General features: G+C 38.2%; 1 protein-coding gene across 1 annotated transcript in view; it reads left to right on the top strand.

Moving 5' to 3' along the window:
- Nucleotides 1–16,914, top strand: part of TLN2 (talin 2) — a 115,915-nt gene that overhangs the window by 11,929 nt on the left and 87,072 nt on the right. The window contains exons 7-16 of the mRNA XM_010571713.1: nucleotides 1,921–1,984; nucleotides 4,144–4,248; nucleotides 6,153–6,308; nucleotides 7,231–7,332; nucleotides 9,804–9,880; nucleotides 11,571–11,751; nucleotides 13,673–13,786; nucleotides 14,451–14,559; nucleotides 15,244–15,452; nucleotides 16,294–16,392. Coding sequence (XP_010570015.1) covers nucleotides 1,921–1,984; nucleotides 4,144–4,248; nucleotides 6,153–6,308; nucleotides 7,231–7,332; nucleotides 9,804–9,880; nucleotides 11,571–11,751; nucleotides 13,673–13,786; nucleotides 14,451–14,559; nucleotides 15,244–15,452; nucleotides 16,294–16,392 — 1,216 coding nt within the window. The remainder of the gene's footprint in view (nucleotides 1–1,920; nucleotides 1,985–4,143; nucleotides 4,249–6,152; nucleotides 6,309–7,230; nucleotides 7,333–9,803; nucleotides 9,881–11,570; nucleotides 11,752–13,672; nucleotides 13,787–14,450; nucleotides 14,560–15,243; nucleotides 15,453–16,293; nucleotides 16,393–16,914) is intronic.

The raw sequence follows: 16,914 nt of genomic DNA, 5'->3' as shown, positions 1-16,914 counted from the left end.
GCCAGCTACGTGTGCAAGAGGATACCAATTGGTACTTAGTGGACAAAGCACAAAGTTGTCGCCTTAACTTGTGCTGCTTAAGAAGCTCCAAATAATGTTTGCTCAGCAATTTTGTCTTAAAGTGTATATGACTTAACAAAGTAAGCAGACTTGTTTAAAAATGTAATGGTCTTGATGGTTTATCTACATACAGATAGCTGAGAAAATTAACTCTAGTTAATGAAAGATGAGAATTGGAAGTGCATTGATAACTATAATTTTTCTATATAAATCCATTTCCAGAATTAAACTGGGTTTAACTCAGGTTTGGTTGTGGTTTTTTTTTCATTTGCCTTGGAAGTGAATTTTACCAAACTGGTTTGAACCTATGAAATTCTGTATAAAAGTGCCAGTTGTTTCAGAAGAAAGGCACCAGCTTTTTATGATAATAAGGACTGTATTCAGTCTTTATCTATAGTCTTTATCTAATTTGCCTTTCCAGCCTTCCCCACCCCACGATGTGTCTGTGTAAATAAGTCTTGAGAAGAGATTTCATTATCATGTATTAGTGAAATGTAACTACCGGAGCATTGGAAGGAAAATTTGTTCTTACTTTGATTTATATTGCTGGAGCTTTATGCAAAGAACAAAATTAATTATTTCACTAATGAGAAGTATTTCTGAGGAAAGGACAAAATCCTGATTTAGTCTTTTGAGTTACTTTGTTGTCTGCAATGGCAGGCTTTTGTGTTTCAAAACAAAAAAAGCACACTAAACAAAACAAAAAAAGCCCACAAAAAAAAACAAAAAAAACAGAAACACCCATCCCCTCAAACAAAACCCCCCCCCCCCCCCCCAGAACAGCCAAGCAAATTTTTGCCAATCTTGTTTAAAAAAATCCATCATTCTCAAAACTTGTAACTTTCTATGATAGTAGGTAGTTCTAGCTTTCTGTGTTAATAGTGTGCTTGTTTACTGAATAAATCAAAATGAGGAGGAGATTATCCAGTCGTACTTTTTCTGTGATTCTTAATATTCCAAAGCAGGAGGGATCCTTAGAAACCAATTTTTTGAACTGTGGAAGTTTCTCCAGGCTGAAAATGAACTGCTGAATATATGACATAGTTTTGTCAGAGTAGAGTGTTCCAGATGGGAAGGTGCAATCCAGAAAAGAACTGATGTTTGTTAAAGCGTGATGTTGATATGTCTTCAAGTTGGGGTGATGTTTGGTTGAGATAGAGTTTATTTTATTATACAGCAAGGAGGTACAGGTGAGGTGTTTAAAGATTCTTTCTGACTAAGCTCTATCATGGAGGCTGAACTTGCTTAGTTTACTTTGTATTCTGAGACCCTTAGTATCTGAGTGTTACAGATATTAGGACTGTTTATATATGACTTTGTTTTTGAGATAGTGACTGGTATTGTGTCCATTTAAATGGCTTTGCAGTTTTTCAGTAAAATACTAGTGCTCTAACATTTCTTAGAAGACACAGAGGAAGAACTTGGTCCTGCACATCAGTAAATCAAAGTGCTACTGGAAAGAAATAGCAGCATCTGAACTCAAACACAGAGCTGGCTTGAGCTTTGATGTCCCCTTCTTCCCCCAGATTACAATGAGTATGTTTGAATTTAGATGTGAACCCCTCTGAAATGCTGAGAGACATCATATAGTTTAAGAATGGAAAGTGACCCAGCTATTATTTACTTTTGATGACTTTTCAAAACATGAAAGAGGTATTGCATGGGGATGTAACTAAAGTATTTTTCTTAATTATGTAAGATATCCTCTTGCTCTCACCCTGCTTAGCCAGTTTTGTTTCATTGTGTAGGTATTTTATGCCCATTTTAGGAAGCTTGGGGGACTTAATGCCAATGAAGGAGCATGGAAAGCATCCTTCCTCAGGAAGACACCATTAACTATGGAATTTTTTTTTTCCTTAGCCTAAAAGAATTCCTGCCTAAAGAATATACCAAACAAAGAGGGGCTGAAAAGAGAATATTTCAGGTAATTGTGAGGCTGAAAAACCTACAATAGTTTCACTTCCTTTGTAAGAAAAATATGAGCTTTCACAGGTGTATACTCTATATATACGCGAATTATATAACTATCAGAAAATCAAGTATAAAGAATCTGACAGATTTGCTTTTCTTTCTTTAGCAGATTTATTGTCCTGATCCTTTTTTCTTCACTGATTATTATTCAGTTTACTTTGTTGAAGGGGAGAGAGTGAATATTTGATATTCTTAAGGCCTTTTTTTCAATTGCATTGAAAAGTAAGGATGTGTATTTGTACTAAAATAGAAGCACATTTAGGAAAGCCAGTTTTAATTTCATGTCTTATTGAAGCATGAGCTTCAAGAGTTCTGCTAGCTAACACTGGAGTGCGGTGATGTGTCTGGGAATCACATAGTCGTAAAAGACTGAAGCAGTTGAGTATAAAATGTACTGATACTGTTGGAAGTGGTCTCAGAGTTTGAGTACTGTAGATGCACTAAATATCTGTGCTTACTGAAGTACATGTTTGGCAATACAGAATAAGTTGAAAAATTCTGAGGTCAATAGCTGAAATCAAGTCACGTGGTTTCTGGAAGGACATACCAATGATCTGTGATCTCACCTTGGGAGACAAGTTGAAGAGCAGGAACAGGTCACATACTTTCCTATGTCTGTTATACTCCCAGTCTAGGAATTCTGTAGCTCAGTCTGTTCTACCTGGAGTTTGTAGTACTTTCTTGTAGATGAGCATGTCTAACACTTTTCTGTATACCTTTAGCTGGTGGCAGTGATGTTCCAGTTTAAGCAAAAAAAAAAAAAAAAAAGATTTTTCTGAGTATTGCTATCATGTTATTCATAGCATGTGATTTTTGCCCATGTCAAATATGATCCATGAGTAGCTTTAATCACTACATACTTCAGTGCGTGGACAAGAAGCTCATCAGTGAGGGCACTGATACTGGGCAAAGATACAACAGCAAGGTAGAATAAGCAAGCTGTCTTTTTGACAAAAATCAGCTGTTTCCCTGAGTTATAAAATTCTTGGGTTTGGCAGGTGATTTTCACCAAATACTCCATCTGCAATGACTACATCTGGGCTCCTTGCTCTTTGGGGATCCTGGTTGTGTTCTCTGTGCTGAACTTGACAGATATGATCGGTCTATGTCCTTGGGATGCAAAAGGGCTTTTGGAGTTGCAGTTGCAACTGCAGTTGCAGTTCCTCCGTGGAACATTGTCGAGATGGTGACTTAAACTGGAGTAGAAAAGTGTTTCCCATGTTCTTGGTGCTCCCCCTGCTGCCATCAGTCAGCACGAAAGTGGTGGCAACCAGCAGATCAGAAGAATGTGAGGGGAAGATGAGGTGTGATAGGGAATCCCACAAACAGGATTTAAATAGCAGGACGTCGGGGTAGGATTTTCAGCAGAACGCTCTGGGGTAGCAGAGCAGATGCTGAGAGGAAGTTTGAATACATAATATTGGTAGTTGTCATTACTTACAGGTAATAAAGTTTACTAATGAGTAAATTGTTTAAATTATAAATAGAAATTGAGTTACAAGGCACACCTAGATGACTATTTCAGGATGAACTATTTAGAAAAATCATTGCTTCTTCCTCACCTGTAGAATTCTGTTCATATGATGGAAAAAATGTGGATAACGGTGCAACTGGTGAAAAAAGCCCATTGGAAGTACCTATAACAGATGAGAAATGGTCAATTACAAGACGTGAGGCTCTCGTGAATTGGAAGTTTTGGGCACAAAGCAGGAATAGTCTGTTCCTGGAAAAAAATAGGGGTGCTGGGACTCTTAAATGATTTTAAAAAGCCTGAGCAAAGAGGTGTTAATTGTATGAAACCTAATGGTGTCAAATAGCAGCAATACCTAGAATTGTAAACTGTTTCAGAAGTGGTTTGTGTGTGCTTGGTTGGTAACAAAGAATGGATGATGGTCGAAGAGGAGCATTCCATTTGCACAGGTTGTTTATGTTCTCTTATGTGAGGAATTATGGGATATAGTCTTGCTAACATTTCTAGCCAGTATTTTTTCAAATATTCTTATTGTAATGGTTATTAACTAAGCATCCTTAAACAGATAAAAGCTATAGCCTTTTTTGTTTGTTTCCAGAAAGCATTGTTTCTGTCTGAGTTATACTGAACTGTCATTACAGGAGCACAAAAACTGTGGTGAGATGACTGAAATAGAAGCCAAAGTGAAGTATGTGAAGCTAGCCCGTTCCCTGCGGACCTACGGAGTGTCATTTTTTCTTGTTAAGGTATTGTAGATCTTGCTGGGACCGTATTGTATGGTTGGTTATGTATTACCTCAGATTCTGCCCTAAGCAAAGGTCAAAGATATTCTTTCAGCCTTCTGTCTGAAAGCAGCATTTGGAAAAAAGTGTAAGTTACTACGTGGGACAGGATTATAATTTCAGTTTAGATCCTTGTCATACTGCTACCAGAAAGAAATTTGAGTCTGTCATGATTTAATTTCTTTAAATTGACATTTGTTCTTTTTTCTTCTGATTACCAACAAAGTACTGTCTTCAGAAAAACATTCACAAAGAAGTCATAAGTTGTTCCTGTTTAGAAGTTTAATGATAATGTGAGTTGCTGAAAAACTGCACCTGAAGAACAACTTCATCAGCTGCATGATTAATTTCTCTTAATCCTTGCAGTAAAACAGGTCATGGTCTTAAGGCTTTTGAAACAATTTGGTACCAAGATGCTGACATTCTGCTGTGAAAACAGAACTGAAGCATTAGTGCCCGAGTATTCAGTAACCACTGATATAGAATGGAAAGGAGGCTAAACTTAGGCAAATGTTTTCCTTCTTAGGTTCCCACAGTTAACAGTACAGAATCTCTGTAGATGGCTGAATATCTATAGGTTGCCTTTTCCTAAAGTACATAGTCATCAAAAAATTCTAGTGAAGCAGATAGAAGATGAAAATAAAATGAAAAATGTGCAGAGGATAATACTATTAATATGGTACACTTAGAAAGAATTACCTTGTCACCTTGCTTCCTTTAAGGGAAAACATCTTGTTAGGCACCATTAATGGAACCTCAAGTTTTTAACAGAGCTGTTGAGCTAAGTTGTGTATTAGAAACTATACTAAAGTTATGGCATGCAGTTTTCAGTAACTAAAATATTAAAACTAACAAGCATGCACATTTAGAACAAGATGCTAATTCAGTGGGGATTTGTTAACACAATGTAGCTGACCTGTATGGTAAAAGGTAAAAATACCTTTGTATTTTTCATTAGTATCTTGCGCTTTTTTGTCATAGCTTAAAGCAAACAGTAACTGAATCAAGTAACTGTGTCATGAAACTTCTGTTGGAAAGAATAATTGGTCATTTAAAAAGTCTATCAAATGACCTACTACGGAAATAGGAATTGATTCTTTGCTGCCTACATAAATTCAGGGGAATGGGACATGGGGATTCATTTCTATTTTATGATTTTATGTAGCAGATAGTTAGTTTGGGCCTATCCTCTGCAACCTTGGAAAACTAAAGAGGCAGAATATCCAACAAATAAGGAGACATCAGCTAGCAGCATGCAGATTGACCCTGCACCCTTCCTTGTGATGTTTGCATGGGTTAGGATGTTCCCATGGATTGAAAATAACTAAGATTTCAAATCCAAAATATGGGACAAATTATGGCTGTTCTTGCCTAATTGTCAGGCCCAGTGGGCCTTCATTTCCTTTACCTCTCCAGAAATTTTATAGAGAAATGGTATGGGCAACCTTAACTTCTCAGTCCTCCTGATGCCAGTTTCCCATTCAGGTTCTCTAATCTGGTTTTACACAGGAAGTCTTGTGTCTAGAAGGAATGCCATCTTGGTTTTTTGGTTTTTTTGTTGTTTTTTAAAGTAACTTCCAGAGATTTGTTAGCACAATCCTTAAAATACTTCTGTTTCCTGTAGGAGGGAGAAGAGGGAGTGTCTTTTGAACTGCATAGTAAAGGTCAAGTAAGGACCAGAGCTTATTAATGTTAATGCATTGTTTGAAAATCACTGTCTGAGACCAGACAAACTGAGCCTGGAGTTTTAAATTGTCCTCATCTGCATGCCAGTTGCTTCCTTTTGTCAGTATATTCCACCATGCTTTTCCTTTTTCCTCTGGCAAGCTCTATTTGAATGAAAAACAATCTTTCGCACCTTGTTATAGGAAAAAATGAAAGGCAAAAACAAGTTGGTTCCTCGTTTGCTGGGTGTCACCAAAGACTCAGTGATGCGTGTGGATGAGAAGACCAAGGAAGTGTTGCAGGAATGGCCACTGACAACTGTGAAACGCTGGGCTGCCTCACCTAAAAGCTTCACTCTGGTAGTCTTTTTGTATATATTCAGAGGAAGAAGGATCTATGTGGCAAGGAGAAAGGAAGATGTACTTAAACTCAGAACAGTTTCTTTAATGTAACTTGTTCTATCTGTAATTTTCTAGCATTGTATAGAGTCACTGCGTCCTAAACTAATAAACTGACCCATATTGGTATCTAGGGTCGATCTGTATTTTGATGTTTCTAGATGGACCCGTTCCCCCAAAGTACTGTTTAAATCTTCTCAAAAAACATTGTTTAAATCTGTTCTGTGCCTAACCACTAAAACAGTTAAGAAAACATCATTATTCACACCTGCTTAAACCTTTAAGGTGCTTGCCATTCGTAATGCACTTTGTGACTTGCAAGATATGAATATAAACAAAGCTAGGTGGTTCATTAATACATTTGATTATTATGTATTTAAAGAACTTTCATGAATGTGATGTTTTGTTAATTATTTGGTCCATAAGAGACTACTGCAACAAGAGTATTTTGTATATGAGGAGGTTGTTTAAAGTGGTAGAGCAAGAGGCAGAGGCTGGAAAATTATATTCACTTTAATCACTTGCATCTAATTTCCAGTTGCATGGGTGATTATGCTTTAGAATAAAATTCTAAAGAATTTTCTCCATCCTTCAGTGACTGAGTCTGATGAAGTCAGACTAAGTATCTCCTGGTCCTCTGGCATTTCAATTTATGAAATGTCTGTGATTAAGCTGTGAAAAGCATCCTTCCCCTCTCCTCCCTCACCCCCCATATAGACTGGTTTAGAATCTTGGAGCAGTTTCATTTACTGTTGGATATAATAAAATGTCTATACAAATAATTTTAAAACTTGAATTCTCTCACTCATATTTGGTACTGTTTCTTCATTTATTTGCCTTCCATTTTTTAAGAGGTTTGGCTTTTTTTCCTCTCTTCCTTCAGGATTTTGGTGAATATCAGGAAAGCTATTACTCAGTACAGACCACTGAAGGAGAACAGATCTCTCAATTAATTGCAGGTTATATTGATATCATCCTAAAGAAGGTATAGTATTAAGATGACATGTAGTAAAAATGCAGTAAAAATCACTGTACAGCAGTGCAAAAGCTCAAATGTGTGCAAGCTGCAGTTCTCTTTTTCTCTCATGAAGTCATTGTTGTACCTTATGTTTGGATGTTTATCATTTTTACCTTTAATACAAGCTCTTTTCATTAACTTGAGTGCTTCTAGAAAATATCAAGGCTATTAACTGTAGTGGTAGTATGGGTCAGGCTCAGTACAGCATGCTTGGGCTTTGTTTTTCTGTCTGGAAGGTGAACTGCTGACTATGAGTGTATATGCAGAGGGGAGTCCAAAGCTTCAACTATGGATTTTAAGCTATGGACCAAAGTGGTGAATCAGGTGGAAAGAAATGATCCCCTGGAAGCAGCATTTAAAACTACATTAAGGGCTACACAATTGTTGTCCAGCAACTCTTATATATAATGTATCAAAACTGAGAAAGTTTTTTGGGGGAAAAAAAATTTAAAAAAAACATTGCTTTAAAAATATTGTGATCAGTAAAGCAAAGAATTACATCTCAGTTGTGTAGAGAGAGGGATAGAATTCGGTGTTTGTGAAGAGGCCGGACTGTCTTGAAACTTGGTTTTATGGACTGTGCCTGGCAGGAGAGAGGAAAGGCCGATATTCATATCCAGCATTCAAAATATTCACTAGTAAATAAGTGCAACAGCAGAAAATACCAGTTTTGCCAAGAAACGTGGAGCTGAATGGTCATACTGTAAGTAAGGTGTATAGAAAAGTGAGGTGTTTCAAATAGCACTGGTTGCTCTTTGATAAATTTTTACTTTGTAAAATTCCTTTGTAATTTTTACTTTGTTCAACCAAACTACATCATTATTTGCTGTAATGGAGTTTAGTAGTAAAGAAATGACAGAAAGCTAAGCAGCTCAGGAGAATTTATTGCCTTTGGTCATGTGAACAGTGTAGGATGTAACATGAAGTGTTATGAAATCAGAGGTTGAGGAGGATTGCCAGAATTCATCACAGTACATGCCTTTTTTCTCTGAGGCTGTCAGTCTCAGATTTAATAAATGTTAAATAAACTGCAGGTTTCTATAGATGGTTTAAAACTTGATTCTAGCTCTTAAGCTTCAAAAGTAGCTTTGCTTTCTAATGCCAAATGAAAGCAGCCTTTCTGTCTTGATGGAATACAGATGTGCGCATTTCCACTTCCTTCCAGTCCTTTGAATGCTTCTTTACAATTTGCTGACACAGCCAGTTATAAAATGAATGAATTAGTAACAGGTTAAGTGGTAAAACACCCATGATGCTTCATGATGAGTATGAGAAGCATGCCGTTTCTAATTGTTGAGTCTAAGTTATCTCTGTGATGCATGCCTTAAAGTATGGTTTATCACTCTTAGTTGCATAATGTTAATTCTTGATGTGTTTTGTACTGTTCCAACTCATTTGCTCTGGTGTGGATTGGTGGTGTGGTTTTTTCTGCTAAAATATTATTGGTGCAACACTCCCCACTCCCTCTTGTCCTGCAATTTTAGTGATAGGTCATTAATCAGTTGACAGGGAGCTCTGAACTTGAGGAACTTTTACCATTTTTTGATCTAGGTATGGGGTTTTTTTACTTCATACTAATATGGAAGCAAGGCATAATCTTGACTAGAAATAGGCAGTTTCAGTTCATGCATAAACTCAAAATATAATAGTATGTATATATTCAGACTACAAATCATGTAACAAGGTGGAAAGCAGACAGTATATTTGCACTAGGTCACAAGTAGAAATAGATTGGTTTTACAAGGCAGTACTTTTATGGTAGTTTCCTGTTTCTAGTGGTTTAGACTTCTTCCCCTTGAGTATATTCACCTCCCTTATACCACTATAAAAAACTGCCTCAAAAAGTCAGATGTGCAGACTGTCCAGAGGTTTGAAGTAAGTATGGTAATATAACTTGGATACAGTATTAAATTTATCATCTTTACTATGGATATGTATTTCATAGTGGTAGGTAGCACCACGTAGTAACATTTCAGGATGCTAAGTATGACTTGTAGCTGAGGTCTAGTTAATTGAGTCAGTCTGATGTTCCTGAGTTAGAAGAGAATGGGAAAGGGGATGGTACCTGTCCTTTCTGTGCCCAGATTTGCTGTTGTTGCATGTCACTCGGTCTTTAGAACTTTTTTTTTTTTTCTGTGAGAAAAGACAATATCTCAGCACTTTCTCTTTACCTTTGTTCAAAAAGGCACCAACAGGCTTTTTTCCTTTATGCACTCAATCTGCCAGGGCTTAGAATCTGGTCTGTTAGATGCTGAAGGGCACCTCTTCTGAGGTGGAGGTTATGTTGTCACACTACCAAAATGCATGGTGTTCAGCACTGGACAAGACTCTGCAGATTATTTGACTAAGCTTCTGATAAATGGCAAGGAAATGGTGGAGAGAAAGCAAAAAGCAACACACATTGTTTAACTTTTTTCTTTTTCTTCCCCCCCCTCCAGAAACAAAGTAAAGATAGATTTGGGCTTGAAGGTGATGAGGAATCAACCATGTTGGAAGAATCTGTTTCACCTAAGAAGTGAGTGTATACAACAGGAGGAAATGCTCTTTATTTAAGAGTGAGACCTTTTGGCTGTGGCAGCTTTTTTCAAACGAAATAGTATAGTTATTACTGTTAAAGAATTATTTTCTACAGAGTATTTCAATAGAAGGAAGTACTATCCCCAGGCAATTCATCAGGCTACTAGCTTCATTCAAGGATTGAAGAGCAGGTATTTGTCACAAAATTGTTGGTTAAGGCAACCAGCAGTAGTACCAGTTTGAGGTAACTTGACCCTTGAACAAAGGAACTCAGGCTGCAATTCAGTAAAATGCTGGGGGTTGGGGGGGGAGTAATGATGCAGAGCTGAAAATGATGTATTAGATTTTTGATCTTCATGCAAACACTTAGGAATTAAAATGTTTTAGTTGCTTGTGTTGGCTAGGTCCATGGTTTCCAGTAAATTTGACTGCTGTCAGTTTAATTGTACACTGTGTCATGAACAGAGCTGGCTTATTTCACCAAACCACTTTAGACAAACCAATTAGATGTGTGGCATGTGTAAAGGTAAGGTTTTGGTACTAGTAGGTCAGGCTAGGGTTCTGATGAGAGAGTAACTGAATATAGCAAAAAGCATAACTGTAGAGCTGGCCATAGTCTTGAAAAGGAATATTAAATCTTTTGTTGCGGTGAAGGAATAGAAATAGGTTTGTGACCTTATAAACTGTAACGAGCCACTCAAGTCTCCTCTTGGAACTCTGAGGATGGCAGCGTCAGCAGTGTGTATGTGGAAAGTCTGATTTATTGTTAAACATACGATTTATAGGAGATAGACTTGTTAGATATTTAATCTAGCTGCCTGTGAAATTTCAACTTTTGACAGATCACACATGTTGAGATGTGCTTTCTTTTGACATCACCCTTTCCAAATTACTTCCAGAATATACTGTTAGCTAAGTGCTGTGCAGAGAAGCCCAAAACTTGTAATTGATGAATACAAGATTTTTCACAATTGAAATTTCTTTTTTCCCCAGCAGAGTGTTGCTGTTAAAGCCAGAACTTCTGTCAATGCTTCTAACTGTTAAAGCATGAACCATTTTTAAATATGAGCAGTATATCTGACAAAGTGGTTCATGACTGTGGATGACAATAACTTTATTAATTCTGAAAGTATCCTGCCTCCAAGCCCATTATCTGATAGGCTGCCAGATTATTAGCAAGTACTGTGTATACATGTGTGTATAAAGAAGGAAGAATGAATGTTAGTTTTTATCCCAAATCTAGGGATTGCTTGCAAAAGGCACCTCCACAGGGTTCATGCTTCTATTTTCTATTGATCAGCCTATGATACAACTGAAACAAAGCAGTTATGCCATAAACCTTGTTCCGGTTCTGTCTGTCATGCGTGTTATAGGAGTAAAGCTATTGTACCATGTATACCAGAACTGCACATTGCCTTCTTTCCTTGGTGCCTGCTTGTTAGTGCTATTAATATTTAATCTGCCAAAAGCCCCAGATTAGGTTTTTTCTAGCATGTTAGAAAATGGTTAGAAAGAAAAACTGTAAAATTTAAATTTTCCAGCTTCTCTGAATGTCATGAAATGCAATTTAAACTCCTAAAGGAAGAACATCTGGCAGAACTTGATTTGCAGGAGCTAACTAATTTTTTCTCTTTTTTTTTTTTTTTTGTTTTTTTTTTTTGTTTTTTGGGGTTTTTTTTTTTTTTTAGATCTACCATCTTGCAGCAGCAGTTCAACCGAACCGGGAAGGTGGAGCATGGCTCTGTGGCACTACCAGCTGTTATGCGTTCAGGGTCCAGTGGCCCAGAGACTTTCAACATTGGCATCATGCCTTCTCCGCAGCAACAAGTCACAGTTGGTCAGATGCACAGAGGACATATGCCCCCGCTTGTGAGAAACCTCCTTGTTTTGTATTTGAAACTTTTTTTGCATTTGAAACTTGTCTGTGCCGCAAGTAGTCAGAAAGAGCATGTTATACATAGTACTGAGAGCAGGAGGAGGATATAGAGTATGACTCCCCAGCTGTCCTACTGAATATAAGTTTTGAGCATCCCTAAAATATTTAGGGTATCACATTTTGACTTATTTCCTCATTTTCTTTAAAGCTGGCTCTTGCAGCCTTCTCTTTACTTCTCAGTAGTTAAACTAGTATTCAAGGGTTAGGAAAAAAGGTTAAAAGACTAGCAAAAGTAAGCAGTTTTAAGAAGAAGGCTTACACTTAGCTTATCACTAGCCCACCAATTTAGAATTTTTTAGCAGGCTTAAAATTGATGCTGAGTTTTCTCATTTAAATTAAAAGACTATCAAAAACCCTAAACAGGCTGTAGAGAATATAATCAGTGCTTAAGGTCATGACGTACCACTAGAAGTGTAGTATGCATAGTGGGTTGACCTTGGCTGCTTGCCAAATACCTGCCCAGCTGCTCTGTCACTCCTGCTCCTCAATAAGCTGGGGGCTGGGGGTGGGAAAGAAGACAGAAATTCTTTATCGCAACATAGGTTGAGATAAAGACAGGGAGATCACTAATTACCTTCATGGGCAAAACAGACTCAATTTGGGGAAAACTAATTTAATTTATTGTCAATCAAAATAGAGTTGGTTGGTGAGAAACAGACAAAAACTAAAACACCTTCCTGCCACCTCCGTTTTTTCCCAGGCTCAACCTCACTCCTTCATTTCTGACTATTCTACTCCCTGCTCCCAAGTGGTCAATTGGCAGCCCCTCTCTGCTGCTCCTTCCTCCTCATGCTTTTCCCCAACTCCAGCATGGGTCCTTCCTATGGGCTGCAGTTCTTCAGGATAAACTGGCTCCAGTGGGGGTCCCCTATGATCTGCAGTTCCTTTCAGGAGAGCCTGCTTCAGCGTGGGTCCTCCACAGACTGCCGTTTCTGCCAAGACCCTGCTCCAACGTGGGCTCTCCATAGGCTATAGTTTCTTTCAGGGAAATATCCACCTGCTGCAGTGTGGGGTCCTCTGTGGGCTTGCAGGGTGGATATCTGCTCTGGCATGGCCCTCTTCACAGGCTGTGGGGAAATACCTGCTCCACTGTGGTCTCTCCTGCAGGCTGCTGGGGAATCTCTGCTCTGCACCTCATCTGCAACTTTCTCAGACATTTGTGTTTGCAGGGTGGTTTCTTGAATATTTTTTCTTTTTCCCCTTGCCACCATGTGTTGTTTTGCCCTTTCTTACCAATGTTTTCCCAGAGGTGCCGCCAGCTTGGCTGCTGGGCTCAGCTGTGTCCTGCAGTGGGTCTGTTGGAGCCATCTGGAACCAGCTGTGCCTGGCATGGGTCAGCCCCTGGCCTCTTCTCACAGAGACCACCCCTGCAGCCAAAATCTTGCCACAGACACCCAATACAGACAGCCATCCTGCTCTGCCTAAACCCTTCGGTTTTCTGTTAGCTTATGCATATTGATGGCAATTGAGTTATAGGTTTGTCCTGTTCCAGGAAATCAATAATGATATCCTAGAAGCAATTTCAGTTTTCATGTTCATGTTCCTAGAATGCAAGTCAGTAAGAGCTTGGTGGTTTTGTTGTGTGTCTGTTGGGCATTTTTTGATCTTAGAAAGTTCAGCATTTTATAAATGTATGCAAGTACAGAGGAGTATAAAATGACAGAGGCAGAATAAGACTGTGTGAGAGGCGTGTTAGAGAGCTCTCCATTGCACCAGGGAAAAGCTAGCTATCTGAAATGGCCTGGTGTGATTGTTGGATTGTTGTCACTCACTGTCTCTTCATGCATATGTAGCATCTGCCTGAAGTGCCATTTGGAACCTAGCACACAGCCATTTCCTTGTTTTGCCTTTCAGACCTCAGCTCAGCAGGCCTTGATGGGGACTATTAATACCAGTATGCATGCTGTTCAACAGGCACAAGCTGACCTCAGTGAAGTTGATAACCTGCCACCTTTAGGGCAGGACATGGTGAGTTTCTCTAATCCCTCTTAGAAATGGATCTTAATGCTTTGGGGTGTTTACAGATCAGTTTAGTCATTGTCCCGGGATCTAAAGTAGTATCACTAAAGCTTTTAAAATGAGATTAAAAAATCTGTGCTGTCTTTAAGGAATTCATGTACAGTGTTCCACCTCACTCTAATCAGTCTTCTGAGTTTAGATGTAGCAGACTTCCTTCCATAACCATGTCTGGAATCCTATTTGTTTCATATGCCTATGTATAATTAAATGCAAACTATGGGCAATATTTATGGTGGGAGTGACTGCCTTCCAGACACTTGAAAAATAAGAACAAAATATGATTCTGTTTCCCTGATCCAGGTTATGGTAGGAGGACAAATCAAGAGACTGTTGTTTATGGGGGACTGTCAATCAAGAGTGTTTAGCCTAGCCTTCATGAATGCACTGTTTATGGCCTTTACCTTAAAAGGGCAGCTGTTGAAATGTGATAGCAATTCTGTAGTGAAGATTCAGCAAAAGAAAATGCTTGCTTTCATATTTCACTTTAAAGGCTTGGTTGTTGTCCTCTGTTTCACTTTTAAATGTTCATGAAGGAACGAGAGATTTACATAGTATCTCCTCTTACAGAACCTCACTGCAATCCTTAATTCTTGTTTTTGTTATTACTCTTCAGGCATCAAGAGTATGGGTTCAGAACAAGGTTGATGAATCAAAACACGAAATACACTCCCAGGTTGATGCTATCACTGCAGGAACTGCATCTGTTGTTAACCTTACAGCAGGTAAATTTCAAAGGGAAGGATTTCCTTGCAGTCTCCTAGTTATTTATCAGTCTAATTTAAGTAACATAGGGACTGAGTGTGGGGCAGCTGGAGAAAAATTTTTTTCAAAATACCCCAATAGCTAAGTGCATTGATGTGCGGAACAAGTTTTCTGTCCCTCCCAACACAATTTTTGTATCTTCAATTTATCCCTTACACTAAAGCTACAACCATTGATGAAGATAAAATGTAGCTTGCTTATTCAACAAAGTAGAGGGTGTTTGCAAGGTTACTACAAAAATGCATTATTGATCTGACAGTTGTTAGAGAGAGATTGTGTTTATTGACAGTGTTCTTTTCTTCAGCAAATTACAGGTTGATATACCTGTGAGTGGCTTAAAAGGGACAATACTGTATTACCTTGGGTTCTTTCAATGTTGAAAGATAGCTGAAACTGTGGACTTCTTAGCAAATTGCACTGAATGAAGAGAAATTCTATTAAAAGATAAATTCTTGTAGAAGAAGTAACATAGGAATTGGAAAAATTATAGCAGTCTAATTATTTTCAACTGACAATAAAATTACTTCATAGGCATTACTTGAAATGTCTCTTTTTTCTCTCATGAGTGTAGCTTGTGGTAGCTGCCTCTTTTTCCCTTTTAACCACTAAAGCATTCTGATCATGAAAAAACATTTGCTCTACAGGGGACCCAGTTGACACTGATTACACTGCTGTGGGATGTGCAATTACAACCATCTCTTCCAACCTCACCGAGATGTCTAAAGGTGTGAAACTGCTTGCTGCTCTCATGGATGATGAAGTTGGAAGTGGAGAAGACCTCTTGAAAGCTGCTCGAACATTGGCCAGTGCTGTCTCAGACTTGCTGAAGGCTGTGCAACCTACTTCAGGAGAGGTGGGTAGATGGAAACTTTACAAGTTCCCTCTTTGAAGTGCGTGGCTTTGGCTTTTTTGAGAAATGTTAGCTTCTAAGCCTTACCTGCTCAGTGCCACAAAGTCCCCTGTGCAAGCAGTTCTTTTGACTACTACTTATTCCTTCATCTGTCTCTGTCTTTATGCCTTGTAAGTCTTGCACCTTGATATTAGAATGTTCTGTTTTATATGCAGAGGCTAATTGATTTGTGTAATAAATAGTTAATTTATCTGGGTACTGTATTCTCTTTTAGAAACAAATTTCAAACAGTACTATGACTCAGATTAATAGGAAGTGGAGAGATGCTCATGATTTTTTTTATTTACTATCTTTGTCTACTTTTGACATATAAAATGAGAATTTAATCCCTCTGTTGTAGTTTTCCAGAAATGAGTAGTACTGACCAGGATAGACTATATTGATCAGTTTGTTACTTGTTGGAGTCTGCAGCCAGTTTGCCTTACATCTCTTATCTTCAGTTATTTATGTTTTGAAGAACATGAAATGTCCTGATGTTTCATATCAGTTGGCATATTGACTGTCCATCCTTAATTATCCTTGGAGTTATTATAGCAATGTCTATTCAAGTTCTTCAAAGTTCTTTACACATTCTCTGGGAGCACTTTAGATGAAACCCCTGAATTATGGATGTGCAGTTGTGCATGTGGAAAAGTAAAGATTTTTCCAAAGTATTTCTGTTGTGTAATTTTATTTTAACCATGTATTGATTGCACGCTAATGCAGAAGTTCCTCGAGCAAATACGAAATTCAAGTAAAACTCATTTTCTTTGAATTAATGTATTTCACCATTACATTTTTCTAGCCTCGACAGACAGTTTTGACTGCAGCTGGGAGCATTGGGCAAGCAAGCGGGGAGCTACTGAGACAAATTGGAGAAAATGAAACAGATGAAAGGTTCCAGGTAATGAGGGGGTTGCTTGTCACTGTCAGAACTGTGCAGCTTTCTAATGAGGAGGCAACTGCATAAAACCAGGCTTCCCAAAGTGCAGTTAGAAAATGCTAGATTTTGAAGTTTCTCAATGCTAATTGAGGTTAATCCATTATGAAATTCCTTTTAATTACACCATCACAGAGTGCTGATTTCATAGGAACCCCTACTTCGTTCTGTGTATCGTATAGATGCTTTTTTGCCTCATGGAGAGCCGTTTGCACTGTACTCCCCTCTGTTTAAAATGCATGGCTCATGCTATTTGCATACTGGTCAGACTCTTACTTTCAAATCCTACTCTGATTTTTACATTTACCACTACGTTCATGACTGGCTTCTTTTATGGTGACTTTCAGTACCTCAGTATTGCACAGATAATATCTTTTATAGCTTTCTTGTAGGATGTGGAACTGTCATTCCATTTTACAGGTGGAAAATTTGGCATGGAAGTCTGGAGATTTGCTAATTTGAAATACCCTTTGACTTGTTGATCTC

The sequence above is a fragment of the Haliaeetus leucocephalus genome, unplaced genomic scaffold (genome assembly GCF_000737465.1).
Source record: "Haliaeetus leucocephalus isolate CR32 unplaced genomic scaffold, Haliaeetus_leucocephalus-4.0 Scaffold339, whole genome shotgun sequence".
NCBI classification, from domain to species: domain Eukaryota; kingdom Metazoa; phylum Chordata; class Aves; order Accipitriformes; family Accipitridae; genus Haliaeetus; species Haliaeetus leucocephalus.
The sequence above is the reverse complement of the archived record's forward strand: the minus strand, read 5'-3'. Positions and strand labels throughout refer to the sequence as shown.